This window comes from Theobroma cacao, chromosome 1, assembly GCF_000208745.1.
Source record: "Theobroma cacao cultivar B97-61/B2 chromosome 1, Criollo_cocoa_genome_V2, whole genome shotgun sequence".
Taxonomy (NCBI): domain Eukaryota; kingdom Viridiplantae; phylum Streptophyta; class Magnoliopsida; order Malvales; family Malvaceae; genus Theobroma; species Theobroma cacao.
The window spans coordinates 36,201,126-36,218,739 of record NC_030850.1 but is presented as its reverse complement, the minus strand read 5'-3'; the positions used below and the strand labels follow the sequence as shown (position 1 = coordinate 36,218,739).

The window sequence follows — 17,614 nt, the reverse complement described above, 5'->3', positions numbered from 1 at the left end:
TAAAGAAAGATTTACCTTAATCCTACTGAAACTGGGAATGAAAATATAATTCCTTCAACATCAAGCAAGTAAGCGAAGGGGATATTGTGGAGATTTTGTAATTGGGAAGCAAACCGTTGCCATCTAGGTCGGTTCAAGGGTTTTGGTTACAAATGGACTCGACAAATATTCCTTGGGCTTGACCTGTTGTTTTAAAACGGCTGCTTATTAGACAACCCACCCCCAAAAGGCCCGTCGCTGCCCCAACCGAGAACGGCAGAGAGAGGGCCTCGCCTTGTTGAGACAGCGCGTATGCCCACGGCTCTACGAGAGCGTTAAGAGACAGCAATTGCGGCAATGGTCTGACTGATACACTCCCATGGCCATGAGCTGATTTCGTGTGGAAGTCTTAGCTCTATTTGTATATTTATGACCGGTTGTTGGCACGTTGTCTCTCCTTAGTTTGTCAAACTACTCAAAGGCAAAGCCTTTATCCTTTTTCAGTTTTCTTGTCGATCTTCCACCACTCAAACTTAAAAACCCAGAATTTCTAGTGCCTTCAAAATATCCCAGGAAGCAGATCCTTGTTGGATTCTTGGGTTATCCTGAATCCTGATGCTACGCCATTAGAACTCTGAAGGGCGCAACTTTATTTCACTTTTACCAGCAATGGTCTCGCTTTCGCAGTCAACTACCTTCCTCCTCATCATTTTCTTCTTTATATTCATTCTCATTCCGATCACACAAGCTATTCCTTTCATCGTATTGCACGGTAATGTTCTCTTTCACTTCTTTTTCTTTGTAATCCATTGAGTTTGCAGTTCCCTTTTTTACTTTCTTATAATTGTTAGTGTGAGTTCATTGACATGCTTGCTTTATCTGTTTTCAAGGAAACAAATTATTCAGTTATTGCTAATTATCTGAAATTTTAGCAGTTTTCTTTGAGAATTACATGCTGATTAGCATTGCCTAGGAAAACTGAAACTAAAATATGGTCATTGGATTGTCCAAATTCGTTGGGTCTGGATTGTCTCGATTTCTTTGACCTATCATTTTGCATATACTAACACTGCAAGAGCGGTATTGAGGGTCAATTCTGTTCTCCACGAAATAGGGAACTGATTTTGCTCTGGAAAAAATGATGTAATTGCAACAGCTATTCTATCATTGCCAGAAGAACAGTTATTTTTCTTCCAGTTTGGTTGGTGGAGTTCTTGACACCTGCCATTGTGTCTACGGAGCTACATTAGTAATTTTAAACCTGGTGGAAAACAACTTTGAGCCAGTCAGGTTGCTTGGGAGCTAGCATTTATCAACAAGCACATCTCATATTCATCTATACCTTATATAACCCACTCTCTAAACTTTAAGAGCTGAGCACTGCTATAATACTGTATCAGAGTAGTCTGGTTCCAGTTCTCCCTGTAATATTTTAAAGTCGAATAAAGACCTGAAATTTCTCCTTCATCAGTATAAATATGCTTCTTGAACAAATTTGATGAAAAATATTTTCTAAAATTTCCCTTGTAGATGCACGATTAACTCTATTTATCAGATTCTCTTCTTGTGGAGAAATTTAATCAACTCTTAACCTATATTATTCACTACTGACACATTTTGTGGCAGGTATTAGTGATAAATGCAGCAACCGAGGAATTACTCAATTCACTGAGCTTTTAAGTGACTGGTCTGATTCTCAAGGCTACTGTGTGTATGAGCTTCTTTCCATATTTCTCTAATGATTCTCTTTTCTGTAGTTTTAATTTTCAATGACTGCAAATATATAAAAAAAAAAATCTTTGGTAATCATCCCAAATCAGAAGTTTGATTTATGTGTCTATGCATTTTGGTTTCAAAGGCTTGTTGTAGCTACTTGCACTGTGAATTTTTTTATTGACTGCTACATCTTTTATCATATGATTTCTAATAAGCTTATTAGAAGGCATCAAGAAGAAGTGCAATTTGTTTGAGCTTATTCTCAGACTCTGCTCACTTATGTTAGAAAACTCAGGGAGCTATTCTAGGTACCTATCTATGCATGCATTTTGCAGTATGAATGTAACAGTCTTCTGCATAAGTGTGTGCATGGCTCCGCACATGTCTGTATACATGAGAATGCGTAGATTTGTTCTTCTGGTCGTGTTAGGAGAAAAATTTTTTATGAATTCTTATAACTGTCTGAAACAAACAATCTGACATCCTTTTCCTGGCTGTAGGGAAATTGGAGATGGAGCATGGGATTCATGGACTATGCCCCTTTTGGAACAGGTAACACTTTTAACTGAGTTTGAGGTTTCTCATCACCTGTTGTCCTTATAATAATCATATAACTATAACCTATCTTACTTTTTGTTGCAGACATCAATTGCTTGTGAGAAGGTCTGAAAACCATTTGGTAACATTTATCACTTTGCTGTATTGTAGTTGAAGTTCTAATGTGCTTCCCAATGAATTTTCATTCCAACTTACAGGTGAAGAATATGACTGAACTTAGCGAGGGTTACAACATAGTTGGACTCTCTCAGGTATTAATATAAGTTGAAATTTTGTTTATTTCTATAATTTATACTTGTTCATGCATAATTTATATTTGTTTCATGTGTGTACATGAACACAAATGTTCATTCACGTACTCACACACTTTTTCTGTTTTTTTAATGGTTTAACGCATCAACATTTCTTATAATCCTCTTCTTTTACACAGGGTAACATGATTGGTCGAGGGATTATTGAATTTTGTGATGGAGGACCCCCTGTAAGAACCCCCAAACTCCTCTTCAATATGAGGCAACTAATTTTGATCAAATCCACTTGTATATCTAGGCTGAATGACTTCTATTCATCTATTACTCATTGCATAAGATGCTATAGATTTGTGACTCAGTGGCAAGAATTTTCTTTTTGTCAATTGTCTAATCCATATTATATTGAAGATAATTATGTGGAGATTTTCCGTTGCTTACTGCTATTGAGCTTTCTGATTTAAACTCATAGCATCATTTATTAGTAATAACCCATTGGTTTTTAACTTTTTTCATCTCCAAAATGTAGTACTCTAGCTGTCTCCCAATCGTGAATAGGCAGTTGGAAAGTGAATGTTACTGGTTCAGCTGGCCACAGGATACTCCTTCTTTGGCATATATGATGACACAGCCTATAATCTCCCTCATCTCTATTGCTTAATTCTTTTCTTTTTTGGCTTTTTGGCATGCTTTTACTCATAGCAAACTTTTCTCTGTCTTGCACTGTAGCTAGTTTCTTTTGTCTTCAAACTGAAATCTGACTTTGTGTCTTATTTTTTCCTGTGTGTCAGGTCAAGAATTTCATATCATTGGCAGGGCCCCATGCTGGTACTGCTTCAATTCCTTTCTGCGGAGTGAGTGCCCGTTCCATGTTTTTAATCTTTCTTTGTATTTTTTTGGTAATTATTTTAGACTATTATTGCAGTCTGGTCTGATCTGCTCTTTTTTTGGCAGTCTGCTCTGATATGCATACTTCTTGATAGCTTAATCAAGTCGGAAATCTATAGTAACTATGTCCAGGTATAAGATTCTTTTTAAACTCTCCAGTCTTTGCTTTGTTGGCAAGTCTGTTGATACGGGAAGAAATAGATAAATACAAATGGTTGGTTGCTGTTGTGATCTGTACCTCGTTGTTGTTCTCAAAATTCTCTATACCTTGTATTTTTTCTTAATGCAGCAGGCCTCTACCCCTTTGTAGCCTTCTTCTTTTCTGCATGATACGCATGCCTATTTTGGCTGCCTTTTGTAAGTCTCCTTTTGTGAGACCTTTATGCAATAAAGATCTGCCTTTGAAAAAAAAAAATGGTAGTTCCATCTTACTATGGAGCTTGCCTATCTCAAACTTCGTTGTCCATCTACCCCAGGCCTGCAGCATATTTTTCTTATCTTGTTTATATATCTAAATGGTAATTTAACTGCCATCTTGAATGCATACCATTGATAATTGCAGGAACACTTGGCTCCCAGTGGTTATCTTAAAATTCCTACAGTGAGTATAGCTACTAACTTTGGGTTAATATCTTTTGTTATTCCAATTGCCAGGTTGTATTATTGATAGTTTGGCATCAAATATTCACATGAAACTTTGCTATAGTACTTAATGCAGGATTAGGAGTCCTTTTTTCCTGCTTTTGTGACTTATATTGTTTCTTTATCATTTTCCTCCCTTCCCCTTTTTGAGTCAAATCAATTATGTGCATTACCATTCACCTTTCTAAAGCCATGTACATTTACGCTTCTATAATTTTCCCTATGTCAATTGTCTACTTGATATCTTTCTCTTTCACCAGGACTTGACTGACTATCTCAAAGGATGTAGATTCCTCCCAAAACTCAACAATGAACTCAACGGTACGAGAAATTCCACTTACAAGGAACGGTTTGCCAGTTTACAGAATCTGGTCCTTATCATGGTAAGTTGAACTGTCCTGTTTCAGTCTCTGACTCTTTTCAGCCAACTTTAGATTAATCTGCAATTTTCATCACCAGGTTTGTCGTGCTAATCTCTTTCTTTGCATGTTTGGATCAGTTCGAGGATGATACAGTTTTGATACCTAAGGAAACATCCTGGTTTGGTTATTATCCGGATGGGTCCTTTGATTCTGTATTACCTGCTCAAGAGGTAAATCTACTTCGGCAAACATCCTTTTTCCATGACTAGGTTTTGTACAACAATCTTTCATTTGCAACTACGCGTGTTTATGTCTTTGCAGACCAAGCTCTACAAGGAAGATTGGATCGGTTTGAAAACCCTAGATGAAGCTGGAAGAGTTAAATTCATAAATGTGTCGGGTAACCACCTGCAAATCTCAAAAAGTGACATGAAGAAGTACATAGTACCATACTTGGAGGACCAAGCATCAACAGAGCAGACAGTGACACAATCTTCATCTTACCAATGGCTTTCAGGACTCTGGTACTCATTTAAGGGTCTAATTGGCCTCAATGAGGATCAACCTTTGCTGCATATCATGTACTAAACCAACCCAGTGCTATTGTTTTGCCTGAATAAGATGAAGTGAAATACAGTAGGGGTCTATTCTATCCACATTGCTCTTGATTTTAACCCTGACCACTATTATTTCAACTGGAATTTGTCCAATCAGAATTTGATATTCTGATGTGTGACAAATGTAAGCTTAGTATATGTTTATATATTTTTTTTTCTCATGTTCACAAAAAAAGAAAAGAAAATCAGAAAACTATACAAAGAAAAAAAAATTGATTATTTAAGTCTAATTATATGAACGTAAGTAAATTATTATTGAGCTATTTAATTTAATAATAAATACATATATTTTTTTATCATAAATCCAATTTGATTTTTTTAAAATCAAAATTTATTCTGAATTTCTATACTTTTAAGGTAGTTGATTTAATGATACATGTACGGGTATATTAAAAAAATCAAATTTGGATTTTATTTTTTTAAAATTACAAAGATATAATGTTTAAAAACGATCTTAATTATTTAAAAATTTTATTTTTATTATGTTCAATTAAATGTATTAAAATTTTAATTAAATATAATATGAAAATTTATTTAAATTTTTTTAAATAATTTAGAGAAGTATTTATAATAATTCATTGTAAATCCATGCACAAGGCAAATGGTTTTTCTGTTCAAAATCAAAGCCAGTGGGCAAAAGATAGAACCGGCAGTCAGATGAGAGATCAAGAAGAACAGCACTTGCATTCCCTTTGGCGTCCGATAGAGAGAAAATGTCTGTTTCTTCTGCAACGAAAGAACAGGAAAACCACTCTCCTCCAAATCCACGCTTTCATGCTCCGTCACTCCATCGAAACCAACCTTAACCTCTTCACCAAGTTCATCACAGCCTGCTCTTCTCTCTCCACTCTTTCCGCTGTTAGCCACGCGCGCCGCTTGTTCGATGTTAGGCCCCATGAAAACGACACGTATCTTTGCAATGCCATGATCAAAGCCCATCTGGGTGTCAACCAATTCGCCCAATCTTTCACTCTTTACAAAGATCTAGGGAGAGCTGAGGAGGGTTTTGTTCCCAATAAGATTACGTTTTTAACACTTGCGAAGTCTTGTGCTTTAAATATGGCAATCTGGGAGGGTTTACAGATACATAATCACGTGATAAAATTTGGGTTTTGCTTGGATTTGTATGTTTCAACAGCTTTGCTTGATATGTATGCAAAGCTTGGCATCATGGGTTCAGCAAGAAAGGTTTTTGAAGAGATGCCTGAGAGAAGTTTAGTTTCATGGACAGCTCTAATTTGTGGATATGCAAAAGCTGGGGATATGGAGAGAGCAAAAGAGCTATTGGATGAGATGCCTGAGAAGGAAGATTCTGTTCTATACAATGCTATGATTGATGGATATGTTAAGTTAGGAGATTTAGATTCGGCCCGAAATTTGTTTAATCAAATGCAGGATAGGAATGTGATTTCTTGGACTAGTATGATTAATGGATATTGCAATAGTGGTGATGTTGAGTCTGCTAGGCTTTTATTTGATTCCATGCCTGAAAAAAATTTAGTATCTTGGAATGCAATGATTGGTGGGTACTGTCAAAATAAGCAACCTCATGAAGCATTGAAATTGTTTCATGAAATGCAATCGAGCACATTTTTTGAGCCGGATAAAGTAACCATTGTGAGCATTCTTCCAGCTATTGCTGATTTGGGCGCACTAGATTTGGGTGAGTGGGTTCACCATTTTGTTCAAAGGAAGAAACTTGATAAAGCAATCAATGTGTGTACTGGTCTTGTTGATATGTATGCAAAATGTGGGGAGATAAATAAAGCGAAAAGAATTTTTTATGAGATGCCTGAAAAGGAAATAGCTTCATGGAATGCTTTAATAAACGGATATGCAGTGAATGGATGTGCCAAAGAAGCATTGCAGGTATTTTTGGAGATGCGGAATGAAAGAGTCATGCCAAATTATGTGACCATGATAGGTGTTTTATCAGCTTGTAATCATGCTGGCCTGGTGGGGGAAGGTACGAGATGGTTTAAAGCAATGGCAGAGTTTGGGATCACCCCGAAAATTGAGCATTATGGTTGTATGGCTGATCTGTTAGGGAGGGCTGGATGTGTGGAGGAAGCTGAGAAGTTGATAGAAGGTATGCCCTATGAAGTCAATGGAATAATTCTCACTTCTCTTCTATTTGCATATGGGTCCTCAAATAATGTGAAAAAAGCTGAGAGAGTGCTAAAGAAGTTGGTCCATATGGAACCAACTAATCATGGGAGTTATGTGGTGTTAAGGAATTTGTATGCCGCCGGTAAAAGATGGGAAGATGTGGAGGAAATCAGGGGATTGATGAGAAGGAATGGGGCAAGAAAGGAAGCTGGCTGTAGTGTTATCGAGGTTGATAGTAGGGTTTTGGAGTTTGTATCTGGAGATAGAGTGCACCCCAAGTGGGAACTGATGCAGTCAGTGTTACGGCAGTTGTGGGTGCACATGAGGGGACAACCAGACAAGGCAGCTGCTTAGGTTGAAGAATGTTTTGATTTGTTAGTGATGCTTGGGAAAAGCTCGAGGCTAAAGCAAGAACTGGGAACAATTTCAGTAGCCTAGTGATCTCGTACTGTTGTTTTATGCATCAGACCAAAGACAACATACTAAGGTGTAGAGACATAAAATTTCATTTGCCTTATGATCTTGTACTTCAAATTTTATTCTCCATATTTGTACTATTCTTGATATGCTTTCTCTTTCGCCAGGACATGCTGGCTATCTTTAAGGATGTAGATTCCTCCTAAAACTCACAATGAAATCAATGATGCGAGGAATTCCACTTACAGCTAACTGCTTGCCAGCGTGCCGGATTTGGTGCACATGATGGTAAGTTGAAGAGTCCCATTTTGGACGATGCCCCTTGTCAACCAACTTTGGAATCAATATGCCTTTACTTTCTGCGATTTGCTAATCAACTTTGGACGACTAATCTGCAATTTGCTCATCAATTTGGTGGTTCTACTTTCTTTCTCTTCGTGCTTGGTTGGTTTGAGCGGCACACAGTTTTGTTACTTAAAGAAACCTCTGGTTTGGTCATCATCCACACAAGAGCCTTTGATCTTTATTGCCTGCCCTTTTTATAGGCAGGACCATTTCTTGGTGACTGGGTTGTCAAATACAATTATTCTGTTGGGAGTATTTCATAACATATAAGTACTGTTCAAGGCACAGTGACAAGGCTTGGAAACAATATCAAGATGAAAATAACATCAATATCCATAGATATATATACTGCTTCATGTTGTCATTACCCATTTGTCACTATATTTTAGGATTATAGATGTCATCTTTTTCATTTGGATTTGGTAGTGTATGGTAAATGCAACGAGTCTAATGTGTGTCTGTATCATTGCAGACCAAGCTCTATAAGGAAGACTGGATTGGTTCAATAACCTTAGACGAAGATGGAAAAGTCAATTCTTAAATATGCCTCTCAAAAGTGACATGAAGAAGTACATGGTACCTTATTCAAGGACCAAGCATCGATAGGGCAAACGGTAAAAGAATTACATCTTGGCTTTCAAGAGTGTTTGGTATTTTATGCATCTAAATGGCCTTAATGAGGATCATACTGCTTAGCTGCATACAATGTAGTAAAGCACGTGCTTTTGTCATGTGTGAATAAGATTGAAGTTAAAAGGGAAAGCAGGTTGTTCTTTCCATGTCCTTGTTTTTAAGCCCTGCACCACTACTCAGGTGGAACTTGCCTGGTCTGATGATTTTGTAATGACTTTCTATGTTAATATATGCCAATCCATTGACTTTTCTTAAACTTCAAAATTATTGTTCTTGGCTCTTTCCCTTCAAAACCTTGCCGCTCGACACCGACTTATAGTTAAAATTTTCCTGAATTTCCAGAATTTGCATATTTTGTTACTACCATAAGCTCATACTGCTGTCAGCCGATCAACAGAGTGTTCAAATGACCCAAAAGATACAACTAACAAAGCTACTATAAAACTTTCCAAAGGAAAAAAGAAAAAGTTGTCATTAATACTGGTTCAGACACAACAGGGGCCATACCTATTAAGTCCTAAGAAGGCATTTATGATTATATAGAAGGTATTGTTGCAATGAATACAGACACAAAAATGATGAGGTACAGGTTTACATCAATTCCCCATGCAAAGATTTGTTACAAGAAAGGGGAAGGAGATTCACCCAAACCTAAAAGAAGAATTTAAACAACAAATTGGGAGAGAAGCAAAAAGACTATGCAAACTTGTTCTGATAGTTCTTATATTCAAAAGGTTGCAGGACTGTAAAATGTCCTCATGGCATATGAAAACCCTTGCCTAATAAAAAAGTTTCCTGAATTAGATGGAAGGTTCTACTTGGTGGTGCTCGAGGTTTCTAAGTACAATTCTTGCAAAGATTTTAGCCTCAATAGGGGCAGTTGCTGCTGCGGCTGCAGCACGAAGAACCCTTGCTGCTCCAGCACCTTGCATAAGGCTAGCATGGTGCACAGCATGTCGGCCGCCAGGAATGGTGAACTGCAGTTGAATAAAATAACAAAGTAACGTGTAAAAATCCCTTGGTGTATGTTTAGCAGTACACATTATGCTTCATAAAGAAGAGTTCTGCAAACAGGATCTTCATAATTACTGGAGGCAAGAGGGAATCCATATGCATAAATTACCTGGAGTAGAGCAAATGCAGCACATGCCTTGAGTATTGAAGAAGCATTTCGAAGCATGGAGACAAATCTTCCAATTTCAGCCCCACTAAGGAATAGAAAAGTCACGTTAATTTAGAGAGATTAAGTCACACCCCCCCCCCCCCCCAACACACATGCACATGCAGGTATGGCGAAAGAGAGCTAGCATCAAAAGATGACACTGATACTTTACATGATTAATGAATTCCAACCAGTGCAAAGTAGCTGGAACAGAATTTTTAATGAAGAAAATTTTCAAAACTCATCAAATGGAACATTTTAACAACAGCAGTAGAGGGGGAGACAGATACCATACTGGAGGTCATCTTTCACAAGCTTTATTAAAAGCATATTGCATTCCTTCCATAAATTTACAAAAGTGTTTCTTCATTGACATCTATAGTGGGCATTTTCTTCTTTAAAAGCATGCCAAATTTTTTTCTGCAACTTCATGTTATGAAATGGAGATTGGCAAACATAACCATCTTACAGCACAAATGCAGGGGGAGAAGGATGAGGGAAGGAAACCTGCATCTCAGATGCCCTGCTTCTTGAATACGAGCTCTTTCAGTTACTTGTGCCAATGCTGCTGGAGCTGACGAAGCAGCAGCTGCTGCAAATGCTTGAGGATCGGAGAATGTAAGAATAAAAGCTTCAATATGCTTCAAAGCCATTCTTCTGGCCCCATCCAAGCTCACACTCTTAGAAGTGATTTCGGATGATGTGCCCATTGGAGCAAACTCATCAATTCTGCTAAAAATATCATACAAAGCAAATCATCACCAAGATGGTTCTGGCAATTTTTCTCACAGGACACATACAAGACATTAGGTGCCTTTGACATTGCATCTTACGCATGTATAATGAACTACTAATTGCTTGGTAATCTCAACCTTATCTCTCAGACTATTCACCCACTCCAACCCTTCTTTTTTTTCCTTCTAGCAGATAGTGACTCGTACAATTTAATTTTCTTAAAAAGCATTGTTGAATACCCCCCCGCAGGACCTATTTGATATATTGGAACTTATTTGAAAGATTTCAGAACAGAAAAATAGATGATGAATTTTATCTATACATAACTTCACCAATTTACTCTATTTATAAGATGCTTTGACAAAGATAAGTTATGTTAAAAGTCTATGCAATTAATACTAGAACCAATTACCTCCCATCAAACATGTATGCCAGTGCCAATGCAGCCATGAAGCGTGCCATCTTTGATACCGATGAAGAACAAAGATGAACAAGTGCAGGAACCCCACCTTCTTCCACTATCCGAAGAGCGTTACTATGGTTAAAAGCAAGGTTCCAAAGAGCCCCTGCAGCAGTTTCATGAACATCCTGAAAGCAAAAGCATAAGTTAAGATCAACTCAAATGCCACTTAAAACAAAAATAGATTATACACTAGCAGAAAGGGCTGGCTTATGAAATGCTTACTTCAGCATCAGAGCGTGCAAGTGCAATCAGGGGTGCAACACCTCCTTCTCGTCCAATAGCGATGCTAACAAAGACCAAACGTAAATAGCATCAATGTTCTGACTATTAGTGCTCCACAGTGATAAAATGAGAATATCTGCCTGGAATAATGTATGAATAAGAAGAAAAATGCAGTTGCACCATTAACAGTAAGAAAGAAGTTATTTGATTCTGTTCTGCCTATCATCCAGTAACAAACTTCCATCTCTCATCCTGAAGCTGTGGTAGTGGTAATCATGATGACAAGAAGCACAGAGTTATAGACTCATGCTGCTCAGCTCAAACATGCAAGCTGAAGACTTCAGAACAGCAATATACAAATCGCTAAAGGTTTAGGGCCATATCTACTAGCACCACCCTCTTTGGTGAGGCCAAATAATGGATGATAGCTGATGATTATGACAACTGCATAGTTTGGAAAAGAAGAAAGAAGACGGAAGGCATCATAAATAACAGGGTTTCTGCCGCTGTACAGTTAGGCCTTGTATTCCAAAAACATTAAAAACTCCATGAGGGCCAAAGTTGAAAATTTTTCTCACTTAATGCATTCAGACTTCAGGAGTTCTATTACTAGCTCTTGCATGGATTGCATATCCATGTACAAAAGAAAAAAGAAATGCATTACCTGTTGGCTTCCGAGACTGACAATCCCCACAGAGCACCTGCTGCCCTCTCCTGAAGACCTGGCGAAGCATTTGAACAGGATTGGGCAAGAGTAACCTACATAAAAACATAAAACCAATACCTTTAAGATGTAGTGAACTCTTGACTAAATGAAACACATATTACAACAAAAATTTTATTCACATCAGCTCTACCAAAGAATTATCAGAAAGCCAAGAGCACAATTCAACTAATCTTTAACATTACTCAATTTCTGTAGCACTTCATTATAGTGTCTAATAATTCAGGATTTAGACTTTTGCATGCCACTAACACAACAAGGGTAAAGGACCACAATAAAACACGGAAGATGTATGTTGAAATTCATAACAAGCATATAAGAGAAAGCCTCAGATGACCAAGACACATCCTTTCTGCATCTATACATATTAAGGTAGATTTACACATTTAATGCAGAGAACATGTTAAACAATTTAAAAGTACAGAGAAAAATTGTCCAAGCAAAATGATGTGGACCTAAAAATGACTAGATATTTGGGAGGGTTTTAGTAGACCTCAAACAATTATCCTATGCTGCACATAATGGTTACAAAGGCTACCCCTGCTCAGATGGGGGGAGCAATTAGAGGCTAGAAAAGGTAAATATCATACCAATGCCTCAACACCACCAGCTGCTGCAATTGCTTCTCGATTTCTGTCATCAAATGACAAATTCCACAATGCACCAGCAGCTTCTTGCCTGTTTCAATTAGCCGATATCATCATACACACTAGAACAAACCTATTACAGAAACTACATAATTTTTGTGCATGGAAAAAAGTGTTAAGGTCTATGAGCTATAGACTAGATTAATTATTGTGGGATCAACAGAAAAATGAAACAAGCCGATTCAAATATTGTGGGATTAGCAAGAGGAATATTGAACTGAATTTACAGGCAAAAGCATCTAATAGAGGTACAAAAAATAGAACGATGGTGTTCAACAATCAGAAACTTGGAATAAGAATCCAGTGGAACTAGAGGCAAAAATGTATGGAAAACTAGGACATAATGCCTCAAGCACCAGCCAAAATCAATTCTAAATCTTCAATTCCATGCTGCCAACACAGCAAAAATAATAATGAGAAATGCATTCACAATAACATGCGCAAATGAATGCATTTAAGATATTCAAGAGCCATCGGAAATATGTGATTATAAATTACCTGACACCTTCATGAGGAGAACGTGTAAGTTGAACTAGGGCTTCAAGAGCACCTGCCTCTTGGCCTACAGCAGCATTGTTACTGTTGCTATCACCATGTGCAGCCAAATTTGCTAAGGCACGAGCAGCCTAGCATATTTGGACATGAAATTAATCAACTCACACCAAACATGTAGTATATGGTATCGCAAATAATCCTTAAATGCTTTAAAACAAGGCTAGATTCCAACAGAAATGAAAAGAAAAGCAAGTTGAAAATTAAAGCCATGATTTGGAATTTGGAATTTACTGGCTTTCTTAATTTGTGTGTAACTGTTTTAATTAAGCATTTGCACACGAAAGCATGTTTAGCATTGAAAGAAGTACGCTATAGTTTCAACGAGGGTACTTAGAAAAATTCAACAATCTAGAACAATGTGACAAAATATTCTAGAGCATTGCTGTATTACTTCGCTATGTTATTGTGACTGTGGGTGTATAACACACAGCAAAGATCAAATAATTTGAAAAGCCATTCTAATCATTTCAAATCAAAACCCTTCAGTGGAACTGTAGTGATTATGTCATGCACAGTCCAAAGTTTCCTCTTAATTGTGACAGTAATGGCACCTGTTCTTGCACTCCTTCAAACTTGCCGTTACGTGCAAGCATCACCAACGCATGCACACCACCTGCAATGGCAACTTCCATACTACATTTATCATCAGCTGCCAAATTTGCCAAGGCGCCAGCTGCACGTTCCTGAAAACACACAGAAAATTATGATCCAACCAACAAACTATAGCCTAACAACAACTCCAACCATGCGCATGTAAAATGCTATTGATATTTAAACATAGTACAAAAGCAAAATAAGAGAAACATACAAGAACTCCATCACCACCAGAGGACCATTTGAATATGAGGTCGACCAAAGCCTTCACTCCACCAGCCTCAGCAATTGCAGCCTATTTTTTTTTTAAAAAAAAAAAACATGGTTAGAACTAGACATTGAAAGCTTATGTTCCCATTTCTCATGTATGAGAAAAAGCACTGAATATACAACCTTGTGCTCTTCCCCAACAGAAAGATTCCATAGCCCTCCAGCTGCCTCCTCAGCAACCAGCCTGTTCATGGACCTCGCCAACCCAGCAAGGATATTAATTCCTCCTTCTTCAGCTACAGCTTTTGCAACATTCGCATTGACAGACAAGTTTGCTATAGCCTATGCCATCAAAAATTCCAAATCAACTCAAATTTCAAATAATAAACTAGCAACCTCAGTATTTAATAAAATAAATGGAAAACGATAATGCACACAGAAGTATTGTGAATGACATATTTTATAGAAAACTTAAGTATCAAGCCATCCTATGATCACTAGAATAAACAAAACCGGTTAAAAAAAATGAACATCATGATAGTTGAACTGTGATGATAAAACTATATTTTCTCCAAAATAGGAATAAAAGTAAGTAACCTTTGCTGCCTCCGACTGAAGCCCTTCTCGCCAAGATTTTGCTAGGTTCAGAAGAAGTCGGATCCCACCATCTCGCATAACTGCTTCGGCCCTTTCACAATCTATGCTAGCATTTTCATCATCAATAACAACAAAAGTCGCAAGTCCAGTGGCTGCCCTTTCTTGAACATCCTCTTGTGAGCTCTGCATTAAGCTAAGCAACAGAGCTGCCCCTTGCTTAAGCCAGAAATTATCAAGACCTTGTGGATTGCTCTCAGCTGTACGCAAAAGTGTGTGAGATAAGATCCATTCAAGCCAAGTCATGATCTCATTCAAGTTTTTATCATTGTTCTTTGAGCACCTCCAATCCAAAAATACATTCCTCCCTTTCTTTGTAGTTTCGGCAAATAAAGAAGATAGTCCTCTAAAAATATCTGTAAAAAGAGCAAGTAACAATTTGCCTTTGGTTTTAACGGTGCTAATGCTAGTGTCCTCTTCAAGAACTGCACAATTCAAAGCACACAAAACCTTCAAGCTCTGGGATGCGGATAACAATCTATAAACAGCAGTTGGACCAATATCAGTTCTTGAAACATCCAACCCAATCAATTTAGGCAGCTTGTGCCAGAGAAGTGAAACGACACCCCATTTCATATTTGATGTCCCTGCAACAGAGAGGAACTGAACAGATACAATATTTCCCAATGCTGCCTCATCAACATTTAGACAATCAAGGAACCCAACATCGACCAGATTTAGACAGTGCTTAGCCAAAGCATTGATTGCATCAGCATGAACATCCCTTATTCCAGACAACCGAAGTTTCTTCAATTTTGGACAGCATATAGCTATTGCTTTTATAGCATCACCCGTGATCCTCTCACAGAAGTCTGGCCCGAGCTGAAGACTTTCCAGAGCCTCGTGTCGAGCAACAATCACAGATAGAGTAGCATCGGTTATTTTCCTGCAGTAATCACCGCTTATTTCACGCAAGTCCTTAGCTTGAAGATGAATTATTGCATCAGCAGACTCTGCCCCACGAAACCTAAGCTTTTGAAGATTCACACACCTAGAAGCAAGTGAAGTAGCCATTCCAGTATCAAATTTATGAGCACGAAGATCCAATGAACTCCATAAACACTGAGAACCACCCAAACCCCTCCACGTCCTACATGTTGATGACAAGCTCTCCCTATCACGATAATTCAAACATGAAAACAACTGAATCACTGTATCATCAGGCAAGCTTGTCCAATCCACAGACTCATTTCTCTCAGGACGTAAATCCTCGTCTTCCAATTCATGGTAACTTAGTGAAACAACGTTATCCTTTCCTTTCTTAGCCACCTTGCGCCGCACCCTACGACTCATATCTTTGATCAGTCTGAAAAGGACTCCAGATACCAAAATCCTCGGAACCTCAAAGCAACTAAACCCTATAACCAGTAAGCTCACACACGACGAACTAAATGCATATACCCTTCAAACTCAAATACCCAATTCATAAAACCACTTAACAGGCATAGAGAGACCAAAAAAGCAATAGTGTTTGGCCTCAAAAACCCTAACCCTCAAACCAGTAATGGAATTGTATGTATGTCACAACCAACATATCTTAAATTTGATAATTTACAGTAATCAAATTGTCCGATATCAATAACCCAATAAAATCTATAATCATAAATGCATTGCAAGGAAGAAAATTGAATGCTCTTCTCAAACCTGAGAGTTCAGGCTTTCTGGGCATCCGGGTAAACCCTTAAATCTCGTAGCTTTCAGATTAAATCACTAACCCTTTTTATTATGTGATTGCATTGAAGAAGCTTCAATGGAAAAAGGAGAGAAAGAGAAAAGAGAAAGAAAAGGAAAGAGAGTTGAAGAAGCGTCGGAGAGAATTCAGGCGAGCATGTGAGAAAAAGCAAAGAAATAAACCAAACCCTCAAGGCATGCGTCCCAAAACTCTCTTGGGCTAATTCTCATTTTTGTTTTTCACCCAAGGAAATAGAGCGAGAGGGAGAGAGAGACAAAGGTTTGGAGGGATAATGGGAAAATTGTAGTAAGAATTTTACAGCATTAAGATGTATGAAATCATGGCAGAAAAAGAGTAATATTTCTTCTTCTATTTTTTTTTTTTTTTTCTTGAGAGGAAGAGTAAACCCTTTTTTTATCAATGGAGAGTACATATAATCAGTACTCCATGGGAGAAATATTTCCTCGTCACAATAGTTTCGTTACATTCAACACTAAATATGATTTTCTTCGTATACTTAATTGAGGTTTTTTATAGCATGTTACAATTTCATGAATAAAAGCTTTTTTTCTTTTTTTTAAATTATTTGATATTTTTACGTTAAGATAAGATGTGAGTTATATTTAAAAATTATTTGTTTTAAATTAATAAATTATCATAATTGATAGATCATATGTGTTGAAGTAAATAAATAAACAATCTTGATAGTGGATATCTGTTCAAATTTAAACTTAAGTACAAAAATAAACCTCGGAGAGATTTTTTATTTATTCTCATTAATTCTTGATTAATAGAGAAAAGTAATCGAAGAAAATAAATAAATAATCTTGATCATCGATATCTTTTCAAATTTGGACTTAAGTTGAAAAAGGGCATTGAGATTTTCTATCATTCTCTTTAATTTTCAACCAAAACAAAGAGAACAAGAAGAGAGGGAATTATGAGAAAAGTGATGGAGCTTAATATTAATGGTTAATTAATTATTATTAATTAAAATATTATTAATTATTTTACATCCATTTAATATTGACGTAATGTTAATGTGAATAATAAAAAATAACACATAGATATATTATTATGTAATATTAGTATATCATGTTATTATCAATCATAACGTGTTAACTTATCATATTAACGTCATGTAGTATAAAATAATAAATGACATTTTAACTAAATTAATCATTAATTATAAGAATTTATTTAATTAAAAATAAAAATATAAAAACTTAATTGAATGTAATAAAAGTATAAAATTTATTTAAATTATTTAAATTTTTTTTAAAAATATTACATCAAAAAATAAAGATACTTTATTGAAAATATATCTTACATTTAATCACGCATTCCAACAATCTTTACATCAACAATGATAATGTAAGTCTAAAATTACTTTTTATCAAACTGAGTAATTTGCGAATTGTGATCTTTTTTGTAAATATTGGAACTCGATAGCATGATAAAT

The 17,614-nt window shown here is 36.7% G+C and overlaps 3 protein-coding genes across 7 annotated transcripts; 2 read left to right on the top strand and 1 right to left on the bottom strand.

Moving 5' to 3' along the window:
* LOC18614460 (palmitoyl-protein thioesterase 1) lies at positions 259-5,148 on the top strand. 3 transcript variants are annotated; one of them, XM_018114087.1, is made up of 12 exons: positions 259-751; positions 1,606-1,690; positions 2,196-2,247; positions 2,338-2,358; positions 2,451-2,504; positions 2,684-2,734; positions 3,293-3,355; positions 3,456-3,521; positions 3,952-3,990; positions 4,292-4,414; positions 4,531-4,623; positions 4,715-5,148. In XM_018114087.1, the coding sequence occupies exons 1-12, from the start codon at positions 649-651 to the stop codon at positions 4,979-4,981; spliced, it is 1,017 nt and encodes a 338-aa protein (XP_017969576.1). In that variant the 5' UTR covers positions 259-648; the 3' UTR covers positions 4,982-5,148. The 3 variants fall into 3 exon arrangements, with proteins under 3 accessions (XP_017969576.1, XP_017969577.1, XP_017969578.1); XM_018114089.1 differs by having other exon boundaries at positions 370-751; positions 2,338-2,374; XM_018114088.1 differs by lacking the exon at positions 3,952-3,990.
* LOC108660567 (pentatricopeptide repeat-containing protein At2g44880) lies at positions 5,621-8,770 on the top strand. 2 transcript variants are annotated; one of them, XM_018114583.1, is made up of 3 exons: positions 5,621-7,606; positions 7,732-7,824; positions 8,354-8,770. In XM_018114583.1, the coding sequence occupies exon 1, from the start codon at positions 5,668-5,670 to the stop codon at positions 7,471-7,473; it is 1,806 nt and encodes a 601-aa protein (XP_017970072.1). In that variant the 5' UTR covers positions 5,621-5,667; the 3' UTR covers positions 7,474-7,606; positions 7,732-7,824; positions 8,354-8,770. The 2 variants fall into 2 exon arrangements, with proteins under 2 accessions (XP_017970072.1, XP_017970066.1); XM_018114577.1 differs by having other exon boundaries at positions 7,704-7,824.
* On the bottom strand, positions 8,968-16,554 carry LOC18614459 (protein ARABIDILLO 1). 2 transcript variants are annotated; one of them, XM_018113848.1, is made up of 12 exons: positions 14,424-16,554; positions 14,010-14,168; positions 13,831-13,911; positions 13,574-13,705; positions 12,966-13,093; positions 12,411-12,498; positions 11,761-11,855; positions 11,097-11,160; positions 10,824-10,999; positions 10,184-10,408; positions 9,638-9,722; positions 8,968-9,491 (listed from the first exon to the last, which is right to left on the bottom strand). In XM_018113848.1, the coding sequence occupies exons 1-12, from the start codon at positions 15,771-15,773 to the stop codon at positions 9,315-9,317; spliced, it is 2,760 nt and encodes a 919-aa protein (XP_017969337.1). In that variant the 5' UTR covers positions 15,774-16,554; the 3' UTR covers positions 8,968-9,314. The 2 variants fall into 2 exon arrangements, with proteins under 2 accessions (XP_017969337.1, XP_007052290.2); XM_007052228.2 differs by having other exon boundaries at positions 10,184-10,405; positions 14,424-16,553.